General features: G+C 41.7%; 2 protein-coding genes across 5 annotated transcripts in view; both read left to right on the top strand.

Annotated features, from left to right (window-relative positions):
* Positions 1 to 147: 147 nt before the first annotated feature.
* On the top strand, positions 148 to 8,838 carry LOC143125135 (NACHT, LRR and PYD domains-containing protein 12-like). The gene is made up of 9 exons (XM_076286570.1): positions 148 to 1,741; positions 1,920 to 2,096; positions 2,292 to 2,465; positions 2,792 to 2,965; positions 3,557 to 3,730; positions 4,094 to 4,267; positions 4,344 to 4,523; positions 5,984 to 6,030; positions 7,537 to 8,838. The coding sequence occupies exons 1-9, from the start codon at positions 222 to 224 to the stop codon at positions 8,061 to 8,063; spliced, it is 3,147 nt and encodes a 1,048-aa protein (XP_076142685.1). The 5' UTR covers positions 148 to 221; the 3' UTR covers positions 8,064 to 8,838.
* A 1,965-nt stretch (positions 8,839 to 10,803) lies between these two features.
* Positions 10,804 to 21,052, top strand: part of LOC143125072 (NACHT, LRR and PYD domains-containing protein 12-like) — a 32,349-nt gene continuing 22,100 nt past the window's right edge. For 3 of the 4 annotated variants that reach the window (XM_076286567.1, XM_076286565.1, XM_076286568.1), the window contains exons 1-4: positions 10,804 to 10,887; positions 17,565 to 17,847; positions 18,004 to 18,174; positions 19,012 to 20,812. In XM_076286567.1, the coding sequence (XP_076142682.1) occupies positions 17,571 to 17,847; positions 18,004 to 18,174; positions 19,012 to 20,812 (2,249 nt within the window). In that variant the 5' untranslated portion in view covers positions 10,804 to 10,887; positions 17,565 to 17,570. The remainder of the gene's footprint in view (positions 10,888 to 17,564; positions 17,848 to 18,003; positions 18,175 to 19,011; positions 20,813 to 21,052) is intronic. The other variant, XM_076286566.1, reaches the window with a different exon arrangement.

The following is a 21,052-nucleotide window of genomic DNA, read 5'->3' as shown; positions in this document are numbered from 1 at the left end:
CTAAAATAAATATAACCCATCTAAGGGAAACCTAAGTACACTACTGATGTTGTACAATCACTTTTACATCAGATACTTTGCTCAATATTTCTCCCAGTAATTGTACGGTTTCAAAATATTCCATCTTGATTGTATTTTAAGATTACCATAGATCACAGAAAGTTCAATGGAAGAAATCACTACAGGTGAAGCTTCAGAGGCACCTAAGAGACACATTTTCAATGGTACATCAAGAGACTGGAGATTACAGAGTACAAGATATCTACACTGAGCTTTACATTGTAGAGGGCCGAACAGGAGGGGTCTACAGTACACATGAAGTGTCAACACTTAACATGAGTCAAATTGGAAGAGGATCTAGCTCTGAAGATGAACAAGTTTTGTTGGGACAAATGTTCACAGATAGGCCTGCCACAAAAGTTTTGACTTTGGGAATCGCTGGTGTGGGGAAAACGGTTGCAGTGCAGAAGTTTGTCATGGACTGGGCTGATGGAGAAACAAATCAAGACATAGACTTTGTTTTTGTTCTTCTATTTCGAGAGCTGAACTTGAAGACAAAAAAACAGTACAACCTTATTGAACTCCTTCTTGCATTCTACACTGAACTCAAAGGTTTGAGGAATCTCACTGAACTGAGTGAATGCAAAATTCTTTTTGTCCTTGACGGTTTGGACGAAAGCAGACTCCAGCTAGACTTCGAAAAATGCATCGGTGAGCTTCATGAGAAGTCTTCTGTGGAAATTCTCGTAGCAAGCCTTATTAGTGGTATGCTTATGCCAACTGCACTCATCTGGGTTACAACCAGACCAGCAGCATCCAGTCTAATCCCACGTGAGTTCTTTAACTTAGTGACAGAGGTACGAGGATTCAATGACCCCCAAAAAATTGAGTTTTTTCAGAAGAACATCAAGAACCCAGAAAAGTCCAATAGGGTCATTGATCATGTCATCAGCAACAGAAGCCTACACATCATGTGTCACATACCCATATTCTGTCGTATTCTAGCCAGTGTGTTAGAGGAAGTTCTAGATCAGAACAAAGGTGTTCCACCGCAAACCTTGACTGAAATATACACATTGTTCAGTATTTCTCAAATCACAAGAATGACTGTGAAATACCTGAAGAAAATGAGTGCAAAGGAGAAGGGACAGTTCCTTCTTAAGCTTGGGAAACTGGCATTCAAACATCTGAAGAATGGCACCTTGATATTTTACAAGAAGGATCTCAAGAAGTGTAAAATCAGTGAAAAATCTGGAGCTCTGCAATCTGGAGTCTGCACACAGATCTTCAAAAAAGAATCGGCCATAACTGGAGAGAGCATTTTCAGCTTTGTGCATCTCAGTGTACAGGAATTCCTGGCAGCTCTTTATGTTCTTCATAAAGGTGTTCAGTGGGAAAATCCCTTCCTCAAGACAAGGAAACAGAAGATGAGCTGGCTATTTACACACACAAGGTTTGACCTTTTCAGGTTTGCTGTGGAAAATGCCCTACAGAGCCAGAATGGACATTTAGATCTTTTTGTGCGCTTCCTTCTTGGACTGGCTCCGATGTTGGAGCCTAAAATCCAACATCCCCTGGATATGGTGCTGCCACAGTTAGCTGTCAGAGAAGTGAGCATCAACAAAACAATTCAATTCATCAAACAGAAGATTCGAGAAGACATTTCACCAGAGAGGATCATCAACCTCTTCCACTGTCTGAATGAGCTAGGGGACAACTCACTGGTTGAGGAAATCAACAGGTAATTAAGACTATTTAGCTGAAAGAAATAATAAACAACTTAACTATTCACTATGATGCCTTGGGGTGGGAGGTGGAAAAACAAACAGGACAAAATGAGTTTTACTCACCACACAATTAGTGGACATGATATATTGTCCATCACTCAATCTAATATGCCTGTCTAATATGTTATCCAGGTACATAAACTCAGCAGATGAGGAGGGGAACCTGACTCCAACCCAGTGTTCAGCTCTGGCTTATCTGCTGCTCATGTCGGCTACAGACATGGAGGAGTTCGATCTGAAGAAGTACCTGAGAACAGAGGAGGGGCTCCGCAGAATGCTTCCTATAGTGAAAGTCTCTGGAAGAGTTTGGTGAGTGAAATATTGGTCATCTTGATAAACAAGGTTAGCATTTCAGGAGTGGTTTCTGACAATTTAAGCTATTGAATAGAGGAGATATTTACTTTTAAACTCAGTGTGTATGAATATGAAAGCATATAATCCATTATGTAATATTACAGTAAAAGTATACAGTATAGGGATACAAAATCTTTAATCTTGTTACAGGCTAAATCAGTGTCACCTCTCAAAAGCAAGCTGTAAAATGATGGCATCAGTGCTGCAAGGGACACCTTCCCATCTGAGAAAGCTGGACATGAGTGACAATGACCTGCAGGATGAAGGAGTGGAGCTGCTCTGTGTGGGACTAAGAGATCCACAATGCAAACTGGAGACACTGAGGTTGATGAGTTTTAGCCTTTTATTTCATTTGTTCTATTAATCCAGGGTCTTTATTTCAAATCAGAGTGCTTTGTGTTTGTCATTTTCTGTCTGGGTTTGAAGCATTGCCACAAGCTCTCTACATTTTATAATTTTCATTGGTGAAATGAAAATATGTAATTCATGGTGTCCCTACGGTTTTGATTGAATTGAGTTGTTGACACCTCACTTGATATGTATTCCCTGAACAAAGAGTATACTGTATCCAGGCTTCAAGTAATGGTGCAAGACTCCAAATACACAGTATAATATATTTGTGCATTTCTACAACTGTTTGTTTTAAACAGGCTGAGTCAGTGCCACCTCTCTGTGTCCAGCTGTGAAAGGATTGCATCAGTTTTGCAAGGGAGACCTTACCATCTGAGAGAGCTGGACATGAGTGGCAATGAGCTTCAGGATGAAGGAGTGGAGCTGCTCTGTGTGGGACTAAGAGATCCACAATGCAAGCTGGGGACACTGAGGTCAGTTATATATCAGAAAGACTTAATAGGTGAAATTCAAAAGCAATTCCTCTTCTGCTATATTGATTTATATTATCATTTATATTTCAGTCAAAAGAGGTTGCACTGTAAAAATGTTTGTTTCCTTTTTAATATTACTTTTAGTGGCAACAGGGGTATAGGGGTTTGTACCCCCTGTCACTAAAGTAATATTAGGAAGGAAACAAAAGCTTTTGGAGTGCCACCTCTTTTGACTTTTTGTAAATCCCAAAAAGAAGAGTGAGAGCGTGGTGTTTGTGTGCTTTTACATTGTATTATAATTTATAAACAGAACATATTTCACATTTATATTTTAATATTATGTCAAGCATATTATATTATACAAATAGTCAAGATATCCTTTCGAGTTAACCATTACGTCAGCATGATTTCTTGTTTACTTTACATAAAAAAACAAACACAACATGAGCATTCAGGGTCAAAAGAGAGAACATGGACATGTAATGGACAGTTTATAAGTATATACTGTAAATGTTTTGGGCAGTTTATAAGTATATACTGTAAATGTAAGTGTTCAAAAGCATCACATTTGTAAGCCAACTGATTTCCCAGGCTATACCAGTGTCACCTCTCTGAAGCAAGCTGTAAAGCAATGGCATCAGTGCTGCAGAGGACCCATTCCCATCTGAGAGAACTGGACATGAGTAAAAATGACCTGCAAGACAAAGGAGTGGATCTGCTCTCTGAGGGATTAAGAGATCCACAATGCAAGCTGGAAACACTAAGGTCAGCTTTGACATGAAAAAAAGTCTCGGCAGGTGGCAAATGAGATGCAATATCAATTTATCATTTAATTTTTTGTGTGTCTACAGTGTGTGGTTGTGTTTTTTGATTAAATTCAACTTTGCACCAATGCAGAGTACAAGAATATTCAAGCAATATCAGACTTCTTCCTATTTTGTATACTCACTGAGGTGCAATTAAGGACTGAATCATTTTACAGAAAGAACATGAAAATTGTAAACATGTGTGACAGTGAGCAACAAAGAAAGTCGTAGAGAGGAGATTGCACAGAACTTTAATGTGGAAAGGTATATGCATGGATCTGCTGAATACTTAAATATGTGCATCGACTGTATTTTGAAACAGACTAAATTGGTGCAACCTCTCTAAAGAAAGCTGTGCAATTATGGTATCAGTGCTGCAAAGGACACCTTCCCATCTCAGAGAACTGGACATGAGTGACAATGACCTGCAGGATGAAGGAGTGGAGCTGCTCTGTGTGGGACTAATAGATCCACAATGTAAGCTGGAGACACTGAGGTCAGTTACCTAAAACAATATAATACCTTTTATAAATGCAGTCTGTTGTCTAATGTATGATAATATTTTGTTTCAGGCTGTCTGCTTGTCTGATTACACACGAGGGCTGTTCTTTCTTGGCCTCTGCCCTCAAATCAAACCCTTCCGACCTGAAATGTTTGGATCTGAGCTACAACCCTGGAGACCCAGGAGACCCAGGAGTCACAGAGCTTGTGGGCAGACTGAATGATCCCAACTGCAAACTAGAAACTTTCAGGTGAATACTGGCTGTTTATATGGGTGTGAATAACTTTTCAATATTTTCTCAGTCACAGCCTGCTTCAGTCAGGTCTTGTGCTGCTGTCTCATCCCTCCTATAGTTTCTGACTGAAGTGTCAACGGATATCACTCAATTAACTAGTAATAATTTGTGCAACTCCAAATCAGAAAAAGCTGAGACATTATGTAAACTGGATATAAATAAAGGACATAAACAACATATAAAATGTTGAAAATGACCAATTTGACTATTTCCTGGTTAATATAATTATGTTTATTTTGAATTTGATGCTAGCAACATGTTTCCAAAAAAGTTGGGACCAGAGTCTGAACCGTCTGGAGTTTTCTTAATCATGTTTTTCATTCCCGACACACCCAATTTGACTGGTCTGGACTACAGACAGGCCATTTTAGCACCTGAACTCGATATGGAGATGTACTGTTTAAATTAGGGCTGTCAATCGATTAAAAAAATTAATCGAATTAATTACATACTCTGTGATTAATTAATCTAAATTAATCGCATATATAATTTTTGCTGTGAAAGTATTTTAAATATTTAAATTCAAATGAATCATTGAATAATCAGCATTAGTGACATTAAAGTTCAAAAACTCTTTTATTATTATTTTCACTGATAATTGCCATAATAATCTATGATATGACCTAATATGCTGAGGAAATAAATTCAAAAGTGCTTCGGGAAGAAGTTTTTTTTCACATACAAGGCATTTCAGGCCACAGATATAACCTAGGGGACACAATAACGCAGAGGACTTCTTCAACACTTTATTTTTATCAACACCATCAGGCCGTTTTTTAAAAGTAAATGTTCCAATTAATGATCCAGGCAGCACGTTTTCTTCTCTCTTCTTCATTTTACAGTCTTATTTTTACTGACTAGAACGGCTCGGGATCAAAGGTCATAAAAAATTAGTGCAGATTAATCGATTATTAATCTGCACTAATTTTTTTAATCATTCAACATTCAATTCAACATTTCTTTTTCCATGAAATAGTCAAATAGTCCTTTTCTGATTCGGGGTTGTAATTTTCAGCTATTGTCTACAGTTGTTGTTTATTCAACTCACATGTTTGGAAATGTGTCTACTGTCCATGTGTGCACATACACAGGAAGTATACTTCCATGGACACAGCTATATTTCACAAATCAGAACAGTGCAGCTTACAAAGGTGGGGCCCATGGTCTGCACTCATTTTCATTTACCCTGATTTCTCATGAACCTCTAATGACATTTCCATGACCTTAATAAATTTGATACAGGGTTGGGGATCTTGTCTGTGATCCTCTCTATAAACTCATAGTTCATAAACTATATAAACTATAGTATTATATACTTATAATTATACTGTATAGTATAACTATGATATTACCCACAATGAACTCATAATTTTTAGCCTGAACAGCCTGCATTTTCTTATTTTATTCCTTTTAAGGCGTGAACATGGTGGAGAGCACAGAAGTAAACCAGGGCTGAAGAAATGTGAGTTATTTTAAGAGAATGTAGATAATGCATACAGTACATGTGTGCACACACACAAACACACACACACACACACACACACTACACTAAGGCAAGTATCTCATAATATACTTTGAGGGGAACATGTCCCTCCCAACATTCTACTATGCATAAAATTGGGACGAAGCACAGGCAAAGCACTGCTACTTTGGTGCAGAGATATGAGGCAACACATCAGTACCTTGTCTCACTTGCAACAGCACAAACAATCTCTGGGCCCGCCCAAGTAGCAGTGCTTCTCTCCAATATAGTCCCAATTCAAAACCTGCCTATGAAATAGCCACCTCTTAATCTAAGAGTAAATAGTGGGGGAGCTGCCGGACTAAGATAATGCACGCACAAAGACAAAAAGGCTTTTGTTTACTCATCTACCTCTAGGGGAGATGGTGAATAACCCAATTTCATAAAATGGTGACGTGTCCCTTTAATAATAAACCTTTGTCAATTAAATTTGGCCTTTTTTTGCTATAATTTACAAAAATCCCCTCTTTAATGTCAAGGTTAAAGCAAATTTCTACAAAGTAACGTTAATTAATAAAAAATATATAAAGCAAAATGATTTATGATTACATTTTTATAGGCACAGTAACTATTTGAGGCAGTCAATTAAGGATATTTTTCACTGAATTAGCAAGCCCAGGGTCAACCATTGAAATGAATGGAGCCAGAACCTTATCATTCTCTCCAGTTTAATATATCAATTAGGGGGCAGCAGTGGCCTACTGGTTAGTGCTTCAGACTTGTTACCGGAGGGTTGCCGGTTCAAACCCCGACCAGTAGGCACGGCTGAAGTGTCCTTGAGCAAGGCACCTAACCCCTCACTGCTCCCGAGTGACACTGTTGTTGCAGGCAGCTCACTGCGCCAGGATTAGTGGGTGCTTCATGGGACTTTCTATGACCTCAGTGAGTCAGGACCATGGGTTAATCTCATTTAAGGACAGCAGCACAGTATCCTTGTCACTGCACTGGGGCATTGGGACTGGTCTGGGTGATGGATGAACAAAACAATGGAAATGAATATATATTCAAGGGGCTTTTTCACCGCCAGGTCCATTGATTTATGTTAACCAAATGCTATTAAATTCACTATCTCACTTATCCCACATTATGCTAGTCGAACGGACTTGTTTGTAGAGCTACTGTATTCCTCTTCATCATGTATTGAGTCTTTTCTTAACTTACAGGACAAACTGTCACTAGCTCAAAATAGAAGTTTGCTATGGCCAAAGACCTTAGCTGTAAACTTTGTGTCAATTTAATCCCAGCATTCTGTTGATCGTGACCTTTACAAAATAACTGTGGACCCTAGACCAAATGTAGTGTAATGGTACCAAAAGCTATTTCGCTGTGTGTGTGACAGAGAGAGAAAGAAAGAGAGAGAGAGAGTGTGTGTGTATGCAGTCAAAACTGTCATTCACTACTCTGATATTTTGATTACGATGTTCTCTCCTCTCCTCGTGTCTACAGATGCCTGTGAGCTCACTCTGGATCCAAAGACAGCACATAGACATCTCTCTCTCTCTCAGGGGAACAGGACAGTGACGCGTCTAAGCGAGGAGCAACCGTATCCTGACCACACAGAGAGATTTGACTACTGGGAACAGGTGCTGTGTAGGGAGGGTCTGTCTGGGCGCTGTTACTGGGAGATTGAGTGTAGTGGTGACGGGGCGAACATAGCAGTGGCATATAAAAGCATCCAGAGAAAAGGGGGTATTTACAGCAGGTTTGACTGTAACAACAAGTCCTGGAGTCTGAATTGTTGTGGTAACAGATACACTGCCGGTCACAATAATAACTGGACTGAGATACCTGCCCCCTCCCCATGTGCCAGCAGAAAAGCAGTGTACCTGGACTGGCCAGCAGGCACTCTGTCCTTCTACAGCGTCTCCTCTGACACACTCACTCACCTGCACACATTCCACTCCACATTCACTGAGCCCCTCTATCCTGGGTTTCAATGTTATAACTCAGTGTCCCTGTGCCAGATCGCATGAGCCCCTAATCCTGTTGCAGCAGACTCCTATTTGTATTATTAATTTAAATAAGTCAAAGCAACTTATATCAACCATAATTATAACATTGAAAGCCTGGAACTTTTCAGGCTGCTGCATGCTGCCCCAGGGTCATAGCCACTATGCTACCACCAGCGCCTAAGTGTATGTGTAATGTAACTTACCTATATGTAAATAGTAAATGGACTGCATTTTTATGGTGTAATATACAGTAACTGATAGTAAATGATCTGCATTTGTATAGCCATAGGGTTTAGAATTTGGACTTATTCAGCAGTGTCCCAGTGCCATACATCACAGGAGCAACAGAAGTCACTAACTGCTGTGCAAACACCACTGTCTTGAATACATTATTTGACATGTTACATTAAAACATAAATTAATCGTCATTGTATTGTATGCAAACTGGGGAATAAAATACTTTTTTCTTTATCTGTCTTAGTCTTTGTACCATTTGCCTTTGCTTTTTTTCCTCAATTGCTTACGTACTGTAGCGTCGGTGGATGTACATGTCTGATGTTGAATGAGTGTCTCCCAGAGTGCAGTGCGAGTGAATGCTATAATGTGTAATGTCGGTTATAATAGTTGTATTTGCGTTTACCATGTTGTGTAGTTGTTAGCGTGTTAGTCTCTTTGGTTGTACCTCATGTGTTTATCCCCATGTTGATGTGTATGGTAAACCCTTATTGTGTGTTACATGCGCGGCTGAAAATACCCCTGTGTTGCCTTATGTATTGATCCGAAGTCTGTCTGTGTTTTACACTGATGCCTGTTCCAATAAATGCCTGTTCTGGCCAAAGGTGACTCTTATCTGTGGGTGAGATTGTGACAATACTATTGACTGTAAACCATATGGAATGATTCCTTAATGGAACCCGTGGTACATCTGGAAGAGTGGCATGCGCATGTGTTTTTTCGCATATGTTCGTTTTCTCTGAATCACACGTATGATCGTTTCAGAAATTATCTAAGATCAAATGATGGTTTCTACACAACATTTTTATACATGAGGCCCCTGACTTGGAGATAAGCACCTTTCCACATCAAAGATAGTTATTATAAATATGAGCGTTGGGGTGGATTTGAGCATAGCCTACACACTGTCTAAGATCAAATCTGTGCATAACGTTTATAAATGAGGCCCTAGATGTGCCAATTATAAATCACAAATGAACGTGACCGTGTGCGCAGCCGGATGAGTTTAGGTCTTGTAAACACCCCCTCATCAATATCGTTAGTTAGCCTGACGAGCCAGACCCACATTAAAATGTAAGGTCTGGGCACTCACCGTTCGCAGTGCTCAATCCGAGGGGCGGGATAATCGGTTGTCATTCAAATGTCTTCTGCACGCAATAGGACAGCGCTATGAGTCCCATGCGTTTTCCCAGTGGAGCTAGTTGGCTAGTTCAAACTTTTGCCAACTTAAAAAAGCTTAACTCCTTTGAGACTGTTTGCCAACAGCAACATCCATCTTCTTTGTTTTCAAGTAGCAGGGAATTCAAGCCAAACCGTTGCATCTCTGCCATCAATCATTATGTTAAGCCCGCCTAACGACTCTATCCACGATTTGATTGGCCTGATAGAAGTTTAATTTTTCGAGCTCACAAGCCAACGGAGAGTTGCTAGACTAGCCCTGGCAGCAAATGTAAGGTAATTTGTTGCCGCTAGGGTGCGTCTAGATTTCTAGGCTAATCGTTAGTATATGATTTAATGAAATCAATGAACTATCTAAAAATATTGAAAACATTGTATAGGCCTAGCCTATGCCATTTGATGTTAACTAGCCTATGTTTATGCGCTGTCAATTTGAATAGTTTAACTAATTATGGTTTCCCAAGCAGCGGTTTCTGGAAATAGATCTTATGCATCCATGTCCTCTGCTTGCTTTCATTATTTTGCTTGCAATAATGTGGAGAATCAAAACTGAATAGGTTTACTTTGGTAGTAGAAAATAGTAGGCTACCTTATGAAGGAAAGACATCTTCAGCATAATCCTGTAGGCCTACATTATGATATTGTACGTTTCAATATGATCCTAATTTGGTTGTTTCAAAGTATAAAGTATATACTCTTTTGATCTCGTGAGGGAAATTTGGTCTCTGCATTTAGCCCAATCCGGGAATTAGTGAAGCACACAGAACACGCAGTGAACACACAGTGAGGTGAAGCACACACTAACCCGGAGCAGTGAGCTGCCTGCTACAGCGGCGCTCGGGGAGCAGTGAGGGGTTAGGTGCCTTGCTCAAGGTGCATGGGCTAGCAGTGCTCAACCACTTCCCCCGCCCACATTTTTCCACGGCTGCCCCAGAGCCTAGAAATCTATACGCACCCTAGCGGCAGCAAATGTAATTTGCAGCCAGGGTAGTCTAGCAACTCTCCGTTGGCTTGCAAGCTGGAAAAATGAAACTTTAATCAGGCCAATCACATCGTGTATAGTGTCAGCGACGGTTCCGCGTGAATTCCCTGCTACTTGAAAACAATGAAGATGGATGCTGCTGCTGGCGAACAGCGGTTTTTGAATTGTGATTTGAGTTTAGCTTTTTATAAATTGGCAAAAGTTTGATCAACTAGCCATCTAGTTCCGTTGTTGGGAAAATTCATGGGACTTATGAGTTGTAGTGCTATCCTATTTCGTGCAGAGGAAATTTTAAAGACAACCGTTTATCCCACCCCTCGGATTGAGCAGTGCCAATGGTAAGTTCCCAGACCCTACATCTTGATGTGGGTCTGGCTCGTCAGGCTACAAGCCCTAACCAGTAGGCCCCATTCCCCCAGGCTGTTTCAGCTCACTCCGAAGAGACACAAGGTTAGTATTCATGGAATACTGCTCTTATCAATGCATTTTATGCCTTAAAGTAATTTTGGACTGTAACTAGAACTTTCACTTGCTAAATTGAGTAGGTTAGTGTTAACTCATTTTCCTTCCCATGCGTTGAGTGCCAAAAACGTAATATTACGTTTTTAGCTTTTTTTTTTAATTACGAAACTAGACACTCTAACACACCTTATATGTGATTTTGGGAACTCTGTGATGAATGGAAATGAAATATATGATGATCGAAAACTCATGAAAACGCACAATCTGGACATTTTATCTGGACATTTTATCATAACTCTGTTGCCGCTTTGGGTCGAATCAGTGAAGCATGCACGTCAACTCAAAACCAGGCCATTTTCGTGGGTCTATCACTAGGTGGCAGTCTCGCCAGGTCTCGCTGATCACTTCCCGGAAAGTTTACAGGCAACACTTCATATTTCGTGAAAGACGTTATATCTCCATTTCTATCAGAAAGACTCGGGAAGCATGACATGAGGTTTACAATATTTAATTGAAGTTAACAATGTTATGTCCTTAAAGGAATAGATAACTTAGAGATAATAAATGGAAATTATTAAGAGTCTTTGGCGTAGGCCCCGTCCTCAGTCCAGGACCCAAAGCGTGGAGACCCTCGCAGATCTTGCCGGGTGAATACGGCAGGGGCGGAGCCTACCCCCAAAGAGAAAGATGGGAAAGGCCTACCCGAGGGTAGACGTGAGGCTGGGACACTTCCTGGAATAGAGCATAATCAAAGAGAACATTAATATGAGACAAATCCTTCGTTAATAGTAAAGTGATTCATGAAAGGAAATGAAACCAAGAACAGATGATAGGAAAAGTGTACTCTCTTGCGGGTACAGAAGACATAACCAGCATGGTCTGCAGCGATTGCAGCGGAGAGCTGCACGAGCTCAGAGCTTTCGTAAGCTCGGTTCTTGCACGGCAAGATGTAATGCAATGTGGTGCAAATCCCTGTGGTAAGTGCTTAACGATCGTTCGGTTCGATAATGATTTGATGATTGCGATTTGATGATGCGATTCGAGTCGACTGTCAAGTCGAGTTGCGTATGTATATGATGAGTGAAGTGGGGTGATGGAAGGATAAGGAAATTAACTGTTGTGACGTGATTACCCGAGGTTGCTTGCAGAAGCTAGACCAAGGGCGGCGGTGCGTAGTGACTAGTGACGGGAAGTCGATGAGCAAAAAATCATCGAGGAGATGGAGAACGAACGGTAATTTGTGAACGTTAAGCAGGATCCAACACAATGCTTCTGACAAGCAGTTGAAAATGTGTGGACTACTCCTACAGCCAAATGTCAGCCTAACCGCGAAGTAAAATTTTGACTCCCACTTAACCCCGAAGAGGGGCCATTCAGAGGGATGAATGGGCATGACTTTGAAAGCGTCTGTGATATCGGCCTTCGAAAGCCATGCACCTTGGCCTGCTATCTTGATTAAGTGGGCAGCGTTGTCGACAGAAGCATAGTAGAGGGAAAAAGGGTAAAGGGGGATGCACTCATTAACGCTGGCTACGCGTTCAGAGTGGGGAGATGACATGTCGAAAATGAGGCGCTTTTTCCCTGAATATTTGCGGGTCGCGACTCCTATTGAATTTACTCTAAGAGGAGAGAAAGGAGGAGAAGAGAACGGTCCAACCACGTAGCCTTTATTGACTTCTCTGGCCAGCAGGCTCGACACAGTAAGTGGTTCGGACAGAGCAGATAATAAATTCCTAGCCACATAGGAAGTCCTCAAAGGGGAGAGGACGCCAACCCGAAACCCTTGAGAAAGCCCTGTGATTAGAAAATTAACAAAAGAAGGATCGGGGTGAGAGGACAGAAAGTGAGAGAGGGCAGGCACATTAATTGGTGTGGAGGGATGCCCGCTTAGAATTGTTTTGATGTTGTTGCAGGCTTCCCTCTCGTAGGAGGCCTCATTCGCCGGGGGCAGACCGACTTTGGGTGGGGATCTTTGCAAAAGCTACAGACATGTGAAAAACGGCAATTAGGGAAGGTACATACAGATTCATTGAAATTATTACACACAGTTACACCATTAAACGCGACCAGGGGGCGCCCTCTTCTGTCGAGATTAGGGCTTACTAGATCAGCACCATGGATAGCAGCAGGCGTCGGATTCCTGTTGACGCTTTTAGGGCAGAAAGTGGCGGCATGGCCGTGAGAGCTACACTGCCCTACAAAGCCAAAGTGCAGTATCTACGAAAATTCCAAACTGAGAAAAACAGCATTGTTGTTTGTCTTTCACACTGTATTTTAGCAGATACTGTAAAATGAAATCCCTATATCTTCAGGAAATGTTTCAATAGATTAATGAGATTTTGATAGATTGATCAGAGGATATGGCATTTTATATTGGTGTAAAAAAGTGAATTTCTCAAAAAATGCAGTTACTGCACTTTGGCTTTGTAGGGCAGTACAGATGGAGCACGCGAGCACTCGATGCCCGCCAAAATGCCGAACCAGAAGCTCAGTGTCGGTGACTGCCCAGTCCAACCGGGTGTTGTGGAGTGTGATAAAGGCGGCAGATTTAGCTGCAAAAGCTAAATGGTATTCATAGAACAAGGTTCCGCCGTAGCGTTGGCTGAAGTCGGCCATCATTGCCATGTAGAGGTCCAGTTCTTCCCTCCGCTCAGGGTAACTTTGGCACATGATATCTCTATAGACACTGAACGCGATAACAAATTCCCCGAAGGAGAGATTGCGGAGCAGCCTAGGGTCGGATGTTTTGAGTAAAACAGATACGTCCCCACAGTCTATGAACTGACGATCGATGGCGGGCGATGGCAGTAAGAGAGAGGCAAGATTAACATCCTTACCTTGGATGATGTGAGATCTCATAATGGGAGAGAGAGCCGCTGCGGCGGGAGAAACAAACCTCCTACCCGGATCTTGAGCTGGGAGCGCTGAAGCGAGGTTGAAGGTATGTAGACCTGCTAGGGCGGAGGCTTCTGTAAGCGGTGCGCCCGCGGAGTGAGCGGGAGGGCGAAACGCCGCTGGCATGAAGGAGGAAGTGGAGGGGAGCGGCGCGTGGGAAAACGCTGAGATGTTGAGAGAGGCTGCTGGTGTGGAAGTTGATGGTCTCTCGAAGGCTTCCATTCTTGCTTCGAGGCCTTTCACTGTCGATGTGAGAGACAGGATAGCTTCCACGATGGATTGGTCGGACGCCGGATTTGGGAGGCCGAAGGCTGGGGGCGCGTCGGAGCTTTGTACACCCTTTTTCCTGGCTGAGATGGAGGAGGCTTAGCCGGGCGCTTTTTGCTTGCCTTTTTCGGCTGAGCTGGGGCCTCCGGGGAAGCGATATCCTCCTGGTCGGATATGGAGGGAGTACCCAGAATACTCAGGGCCATGGAGAGCAGGTCTTCTCTCGGAGTCCCGCTTTTGACGGGGATCCCTTGTTTCTCTAGTAACTCCAGAATCTGCTCGGACGAATGGTTTAACCATGGGGAGTCCCGTGCGAGGACGCGAGAGCTCCGGCGCACATTGGCGGGTGGAACAGGGTCATCATCGTCGGAGTCAGATACTTGGAAGTCGAGCAAGTTGTAGGAGGACATAGTGAGCTGTGAAGTGGAATACGACTGACATTCGAAAGCCGATATCTGGAGACAGCAAACAGGTACGTGAGTGAAGAAGTTTTAAAGACAGTTGTACGCCGCTGATTGGTTAGGAGTAATGAATGAATGAGTGACGTAGCATTGAGTCTTCCTGACAGAATTTAACGCTGACGCTTCCATTTCTAGAAAAAAACGGCGATTTTGATGAAAACTAGCCACTGTTTAGCTTGGGATTTCTCAGGAACAGAGGCGTGCAGAAATACACGGTTTGCACCCACTGAGAGCTTAACGTCTCACCTTTTAAACGAGCTATTGTATGTGTTCATAGCTATAACACAGAATATGCTGTGGCTGTACAAAAATCATCAACAATGGTCTAGATTGCTGGCACTCTAGGACAAAGCTTCCGAAAACAGCTTGGCATTCAATGAGTTCACAAAATACGTATATACCAGTGATTTCAGACTAGCAAGAGGGACTTGTGAGGGATGTGTTTTGTTTTTTTGCAGCTTGAAGCTTGTAGAAGAGATGTTGATGCACCACAGGTCAACACACTTGTGTGTGAGAGAGAGAACGAGAGAAAAGGCATGATGTGTAATTGTGTGTGTGTGATTATGTGAGTGTGGTTGTGTGAATGTGTGTGTGTGTGTGTCTGTATCTGTGTTGTTTTAGCTAGTGTGTGTTTGTGAGAGTGTGTGTGTGTGTGTGTGTATATATGTGAGTGTGTGTGTGTGCGTGTGTGTGTGTGTGTATCTCTAAAGGCTGATTTATGTTTATGTGTCGAATCAACAGCGTATTCCCGCAGATCCCTTTGCGTCGCCGCATACCCTCTCCGCCATCAACCAAAAATTCTAATCTCGCGTCAAGGAGACACAGGCCACAAGGACTGTGATGGATTGACTTGCCTTGTGTGTTGGTAGGCTACATTAAGAAGATGAACATGAAACCGAATTACCATTCAGGGCAAGAAAAACGGAAGAAACTTCACGAGAATGAACAGCGGAACAGCAGTCGGGTAAACTTGTGTTCGTTCCATGGTTTGATGTCTACAAACATCTCTCCAGCACGTGTTGCTGGCCTAGCCTAGGCCAACCAAACAGGGAAGTGAATCTGCGAAAGTGAATCTGTCTGCGGCTTGCTTGCCAGACTTTCCCAGCCATGGTACTTAGTTGCGAAAGTTATGAAATATAATCGCATGTTCCGTTTTTTAATTCGGGATGAAACTAGCAATTTTTCAGCAGAAACATGCGAGAACCCGTCGAAACTAATCTGTGACTTCACTCTTCCCATACATTTTAAAAGAAGTAAATGGTTTTACAATATTTCAGTCAAGCTTATACGCTATAGCACAACCAGACCCTTACAAAACTATAACTATTACTTCAAGTGTCAAACTGCAGATTTCTGAGTATCAAAACCGCAGTTATGGAGGAAATCTTTACAGTTATTATGCAGAGAATGAATTTTTGACACAAAAAACTGCATTGTACTGCATAATACTGGAATTTACTACAGAAATGCAGTACTTTGGACATGAAAATACTAGGCTACTGCACTGTAGCCTACAATAACTGAACTGTACTTCGAAAAAACTGCAGTTATTTTGTGTAAAGGGATACAACAAGCATCAAAAGCAAACAGCCCAGACCCTAAAACTGGGCATTTATAGCTGTGAAGGTCCTTTTTGGGGAAAAACACTATGTTTGGTAACATCCGTAGACATCCAAAATGGGGTGGGATGATTGTATTGGGAGCACTGAGGTGTCAGATAATAGTAATAAAAAAAATGGTTACATTTTGGCCCTCAGAGTTCAAGTAGGAGGGCCCTGTAGAAGGATTTTGCTTAGGGCCCCATGGAGGTCTGAACCGGCACTGACCTCAGGGCCCTATCTTGGTGATCTGAAACGTCTGGTCAGAGGCACAAAGTTTAAAGACATTAAAGGCGTGGCCAGTCCACATTCACTAATTTAATGGCGTGGTTTTGTGATCAAAAGGGAGGTTCTTATGTTTCTTAAGCCAACCTGGATGGTAATGTGAACTGATCCTCATCAGAAATGCAGACCCCTGCCCCATCCCCCCTGAAACAAACCTGATAAACAGGTTTCCCTCAGACCTGTTAATGCTAGCCCGACAACAGAAAAACATTACATACTGATGTGGTGGATAAACCCTAGACACGAAACCAGTTCCATTATTCAGCTTCTTAAGGTCAAAGCAGTCAGACCGTATGCTTGAGTTTTAAGTGTTTTCTGAATCCTACAGACCTTTTCTACCTTTTGTAGGAATTAGGTTTTACAGTAATGCTGTTTCATCTTGACATGTAAAAAGAACTTTATACCGAGGAGTGCCTTAATGGAATATTTAAGTTCTGACCGCAAAACATACCCACACACACACACACAGAGGGGCGGCTGTTACATTTGCAACACAGAACTCATTCAGTCAGACAGCTTGTTGGCATGTAATAGAAAAAGAAAGAGAAAAGCTATTTGCTGTTCGAATGCAGAAGGTCTAAACACTCGTTCAACCACAAGGCATTTATGTCCCTGTCTACAATTGAAATGGTTTAGTCTGATTCAAAGCGAGGCTTTTTGTAACGCTGATATGGTATTTATATTTGTGTGACTTAGTGTTCACTGGTCTACTGAACTCACATTGTTGTTTTTAATCAATTTAGAATTTATATAATGCTATAGTTGAGATAAAGTTAACCAATGTTAACTTTATCTCAACTATAAGCTAAAGTGAGCATATTTTATAACACTGCGTCATTTAACACGGAATGTGAGTGAATGCTGATTTGTATGGAAGCCCATTTCTGCCAGTATAAAAAACATTTTCATAAAAAGTCAAAATTATGAGATAAGTCGAAATGATGATGATATAATTATTATCTCATATTTTTGCCATTCCTATCATATAAATTTGACTTTTTATCTCATAATTATGACTTTCTATCTCATAATTTTGACTTTTTATCTCATCATTTTGACTTTTTTTTTTACTGGAGGAAATGGGCTTAGATTTGGACATAGATTTGTCTCCGGTTGAAAAATAAATAATTATACAATGTTTTCTACTTAACATTGAAAGCAGATCATGCTGAATCTGGACCCCACAATGACCGCAGCCCTGAAGGAAGTGCTGAGGAAGACTCTGGACAACCTCTCAGGGGCCGACTTTAAGGAGTTTAAGCACTGCCTCCAGGATGAGGGCCAAATGCCACAAGGGAAGCTGGGGAAGGCCGACACAGACGACACTGTAGACTTGATGGTGCAGGTGCACAGCATGGGAGCTGGGGGTGTCATGGTGACAATCTTGCAGAAGATGAAGCACAACCAGCTGGCCATGGACTTGGAGAGGGATCTGGGAAGATGTAAGTGCAAGTTTTTGTGTATGTTGGAAGAATTGCATTCATATGTTCTGTCTCTCTATCTCTTTGTCTCTACTTACTTTCTTTGAGATTTATTCTGTGTCATCATCATCATCCTCTCTCTCATCCTCTCTCTCTCTCTCTCTCTCTCTCTCTTAGTGGGAGACCAGCCGTGTTCCCCAGGTCTGACTGGTGAGGGTGGAGAAATCAATGTGAATGTCGCTCCTGTCTCGGGAGGAATTGTGAATGCCCCAGCTGTGACTGGCTGTACCATCAATGGCCCTCTCACCTTCACCTTTGGACAAATGACCATGCCACAACAAAGGGCCGGTAATGACACACTGTCAACCATTTCTTATTTAGGTTCGAGTATATATATATTCTAGTATATAGACATTGAGAACTTTGAAAAAGCACTGGTAGTTTACTTACAAGACGATTTATACAGACAGTATCTTCACGAAGTTTAGCGTTTGCAGCCATCTTGAATTTAGTCACGATAAGTCGAGCGACGAGTAAGAATGAACAGGTATGATAAGGGATCAGATTCCAAAAATAATTCTGTTGAAATGCATGGATTACAGTTTCTTCCAGTAGCAGCAACTGGAATCCATGCATTTCCACGGAATTATTTTTGGAATCTGATCCCTTATCATACCTGTTCATTCTTACTCATTGCTCGACTTATCGTGACTAAATTCAAGATGGCTGCAAACACTAAACTTCGAGAAGATACTGTCTGTATAAATCGTCTTGTAAGTAAACTACCAGTGCTTTTTCAAAGTTCTCAATGTCTCGTTTTAAATGTCAGGGCCCTCGGAAGTCTACCAATGAAGTGTGGAGATACATTGAGCCTCGTAAATGGTGTAAAACAGTGATTTATTTGCATGGCTATGCCGATGCCGAGGCACCACCATTGACTGCCTTGTTGGTAGCATTGGCTAACTAGCGCCAGATTTCGGAGTGCAGGGGACAAGCCGAGATGGGCTATGAGACATACGTTCACACTCGGTTTCATGTTTCAAAACACTTTAGGTCAAAATCACACCGGAATTCTCCTTTAAGTGAAATTGTTTCTTCAATGCAAATACTATGTGTTGCTTTTTCATTTTTTTCAGCCACTGTTTGATGTTTGTATCTATGTTCTGATTATTTTCGGACCTGCAGAGCACCCTGGTCTACAGAATGTCCTGACAAGTCACAAAGTCAAAATGGAGAAGCGAGTCAAGAACATATGTGAAGGCATGGAGAAGACAAAGAGAGAAAAACAACTCAAACAGATATTCACAAAGCTCTACATTGTAGAAGGAAAGACTGAAGGTGTGAATAATGAGCATGAGGTTTGGCAGATAGAGACAGCCTCCAGACCACAAACCACTGAAGAAAGATCAATTAACTGTAATGACATCTTCAAGCCCTCACCTGGAGAGGATAGAGATATTAGAACTGTTCTAACAATGGGTGTTGCTGGAATTGGAAAAACCGTCTCAGTGCAGAAGTTCATCCTCGACTGGGCTGAAGGAAAAGCCAATCAGGATGTAGCCATTATGCTAATGTTAACTTTTCGGGAGCTAAATTTGCTAAAGGCTGAGTACAGTTTACATGACCTCTTCTGTGACCTTTACCCTGAACTTAAAAAGTTAGGTGATACGAGTGTGTATGATGAATACAAAACGTTGATCATCTTTGACGGTCTGGATGAAAGCAGAACTCCTTTAGATTTCAACAAGGAGATTGTTGCCTCTGTAAACAAAGCATCATCAATAGATGTTTTGATCACAAGCATCATTAGAGGTAAGCTCCTCCCCTCTGCTCTTGTGTGGATAACCTCTCGGCCAGCAGCCGTCAATCAGATTCCCTCAGAGCACATTGACCAAATCACTGAAGTTCGTGGATTCACTGACCGACAGAAGGAGGAATACTTCCGAAAGAGAACTGACAATAAAGTTCATGCCAATAAAATTGTGTCACACATCAAGACATCAAGGACTCTTCACATTATGTGCCACATTCCAGTCTTCTGTTGGATTTTGGCTACTGTACTGCAGAAGATGCTGACTGACAATCGAAATGAAGAAATGCCCAAAACTGTGACAGAAATGTACATACATTTTCTACTGATTCAGACAAATATAAAAAACCAGAAGTATTGTGGAAGGTACGAGACCAATAAGCAACGTCTACTTGATTCCCACAGTATTGCCATTTTAAACTTAGCAAAGCTTGCATTCACACATTTGGATAATGGCAGACTCTTGTTCTCTGATGAAGACCTGAGAGAGTGTAACATTGATGTCAGTGAAGACTCAGTGTACTCTGGCATGTGCGCTGAGATCTTGAAGGAGGATTCTGTGTTCTTTGAAGAAAAGGTGTACTGCTTTGTGCATCTGAGCATCCAGGAGTTTCTGGCAGCTCTGTTCGTTTTTCACTCCCATGTGTCGGGAGATCAGGAGGTAACAAGAAAATTCCTCACTCAAACACAGGACTATGTAGGCAATTCTCTTCCTTTATATCCTTTGTTAAGGTGTGCCATGAAAAAGGCTTTGGACAGCAAGAATGGACACCTGGACCTTTTCCTCCGCTTTCTTGTTGGCATCTCATTGGAGCGCAATCAGTCCCTATTACAAGGGTTGCTGCCAAACATGGTCAACAGTTCAGGGGCCATCAAGAGAATATGTAAACACATAAAAGAAAAGACAAGAAATGACGAGTCACCTGAAAGATGCCTCAATCTTCTCCATTGTTTGTTTGAAATGAATGATCATTCCGTACATGACGAAGTTCAAGAATATCTGAAATCTTCAAAGGACTTCTCAGATGGACTGTCAGCTCTCCACTGCTCAGCCCTAGCCCACATGCTTCTGATATCTGAGGAGGTGGTGGATGAGTTGGACTTGAAGAAATACAACACATGTAAGGAGGGACGGAAGAGACTGGTGCCAGTTGTGAGACACTGCCGCAAGGCTGTGTGAGTTTTACATCACTTTAATATTCTTGCTCTCTACATCCTAATTACTTGGCTCTAACATATTTCATTGAAGATAGGTCATGTATAGTGACATTGTTTAGGTTCATCATGACCCTTTGGTGGGGTAGAGGTACTAACCTGACATTAGTTGTATCTGTTTTGGGGAATAAACTCCATTGTGTTTTCATAGAATATCAGAAGGGGGCATGATTCATCTGCTAAATCGGGAAAATGTTTTAT

This window comes from Alosa pseudoharengus, unplaced genomic scaffold (genome assembly GCF_046254945.1).
Source record: "Alosa pseudoharengus isolate Yale_2024_CS ecotype anadromous, Long Island Sound unplaced genomic scaffold, YU_APseudo_1.1 YU_APseudo_1.1_scf_1, whole genome shotgun sequence".
Classification (NCBI taxonomy): Eukaryota; Metazoa; Chordata; class Actinopteri; order Clupeiformes; family Clupeidae; genus Alosa; species Alosa pseudoharengus.
The sequence above is the reverse complement of the archived record's forward strand: the minus strand, read 5'-3'. Positions and strand labels throughout refer to the sequence as shown.

Bases quoted from the DNA above. Each gene is read 5' to 3' on its own strand.
- LOC143125135 (XM_076286570.1), top strand. From the start codon at position 222: ATGGTACATCAAGAGACTGGAGATTACAGAGTACAAGATATCTACACT. The intron at 4,524-5,983 runs GTGAATACTGGC...ATTCCTTTTAAG, and splicing joins TGCAAACTAGAAACTTTCAG to GCGTGAACATGGTGGAGAGC. The intron at 6,031-7,536 runs GTGAGTTATTTT...TCGTGTCTACAG, and splicing joins TAAACCAGGGCTGAAGAAAT to ATGCCTGTGAGCTCACTCTG.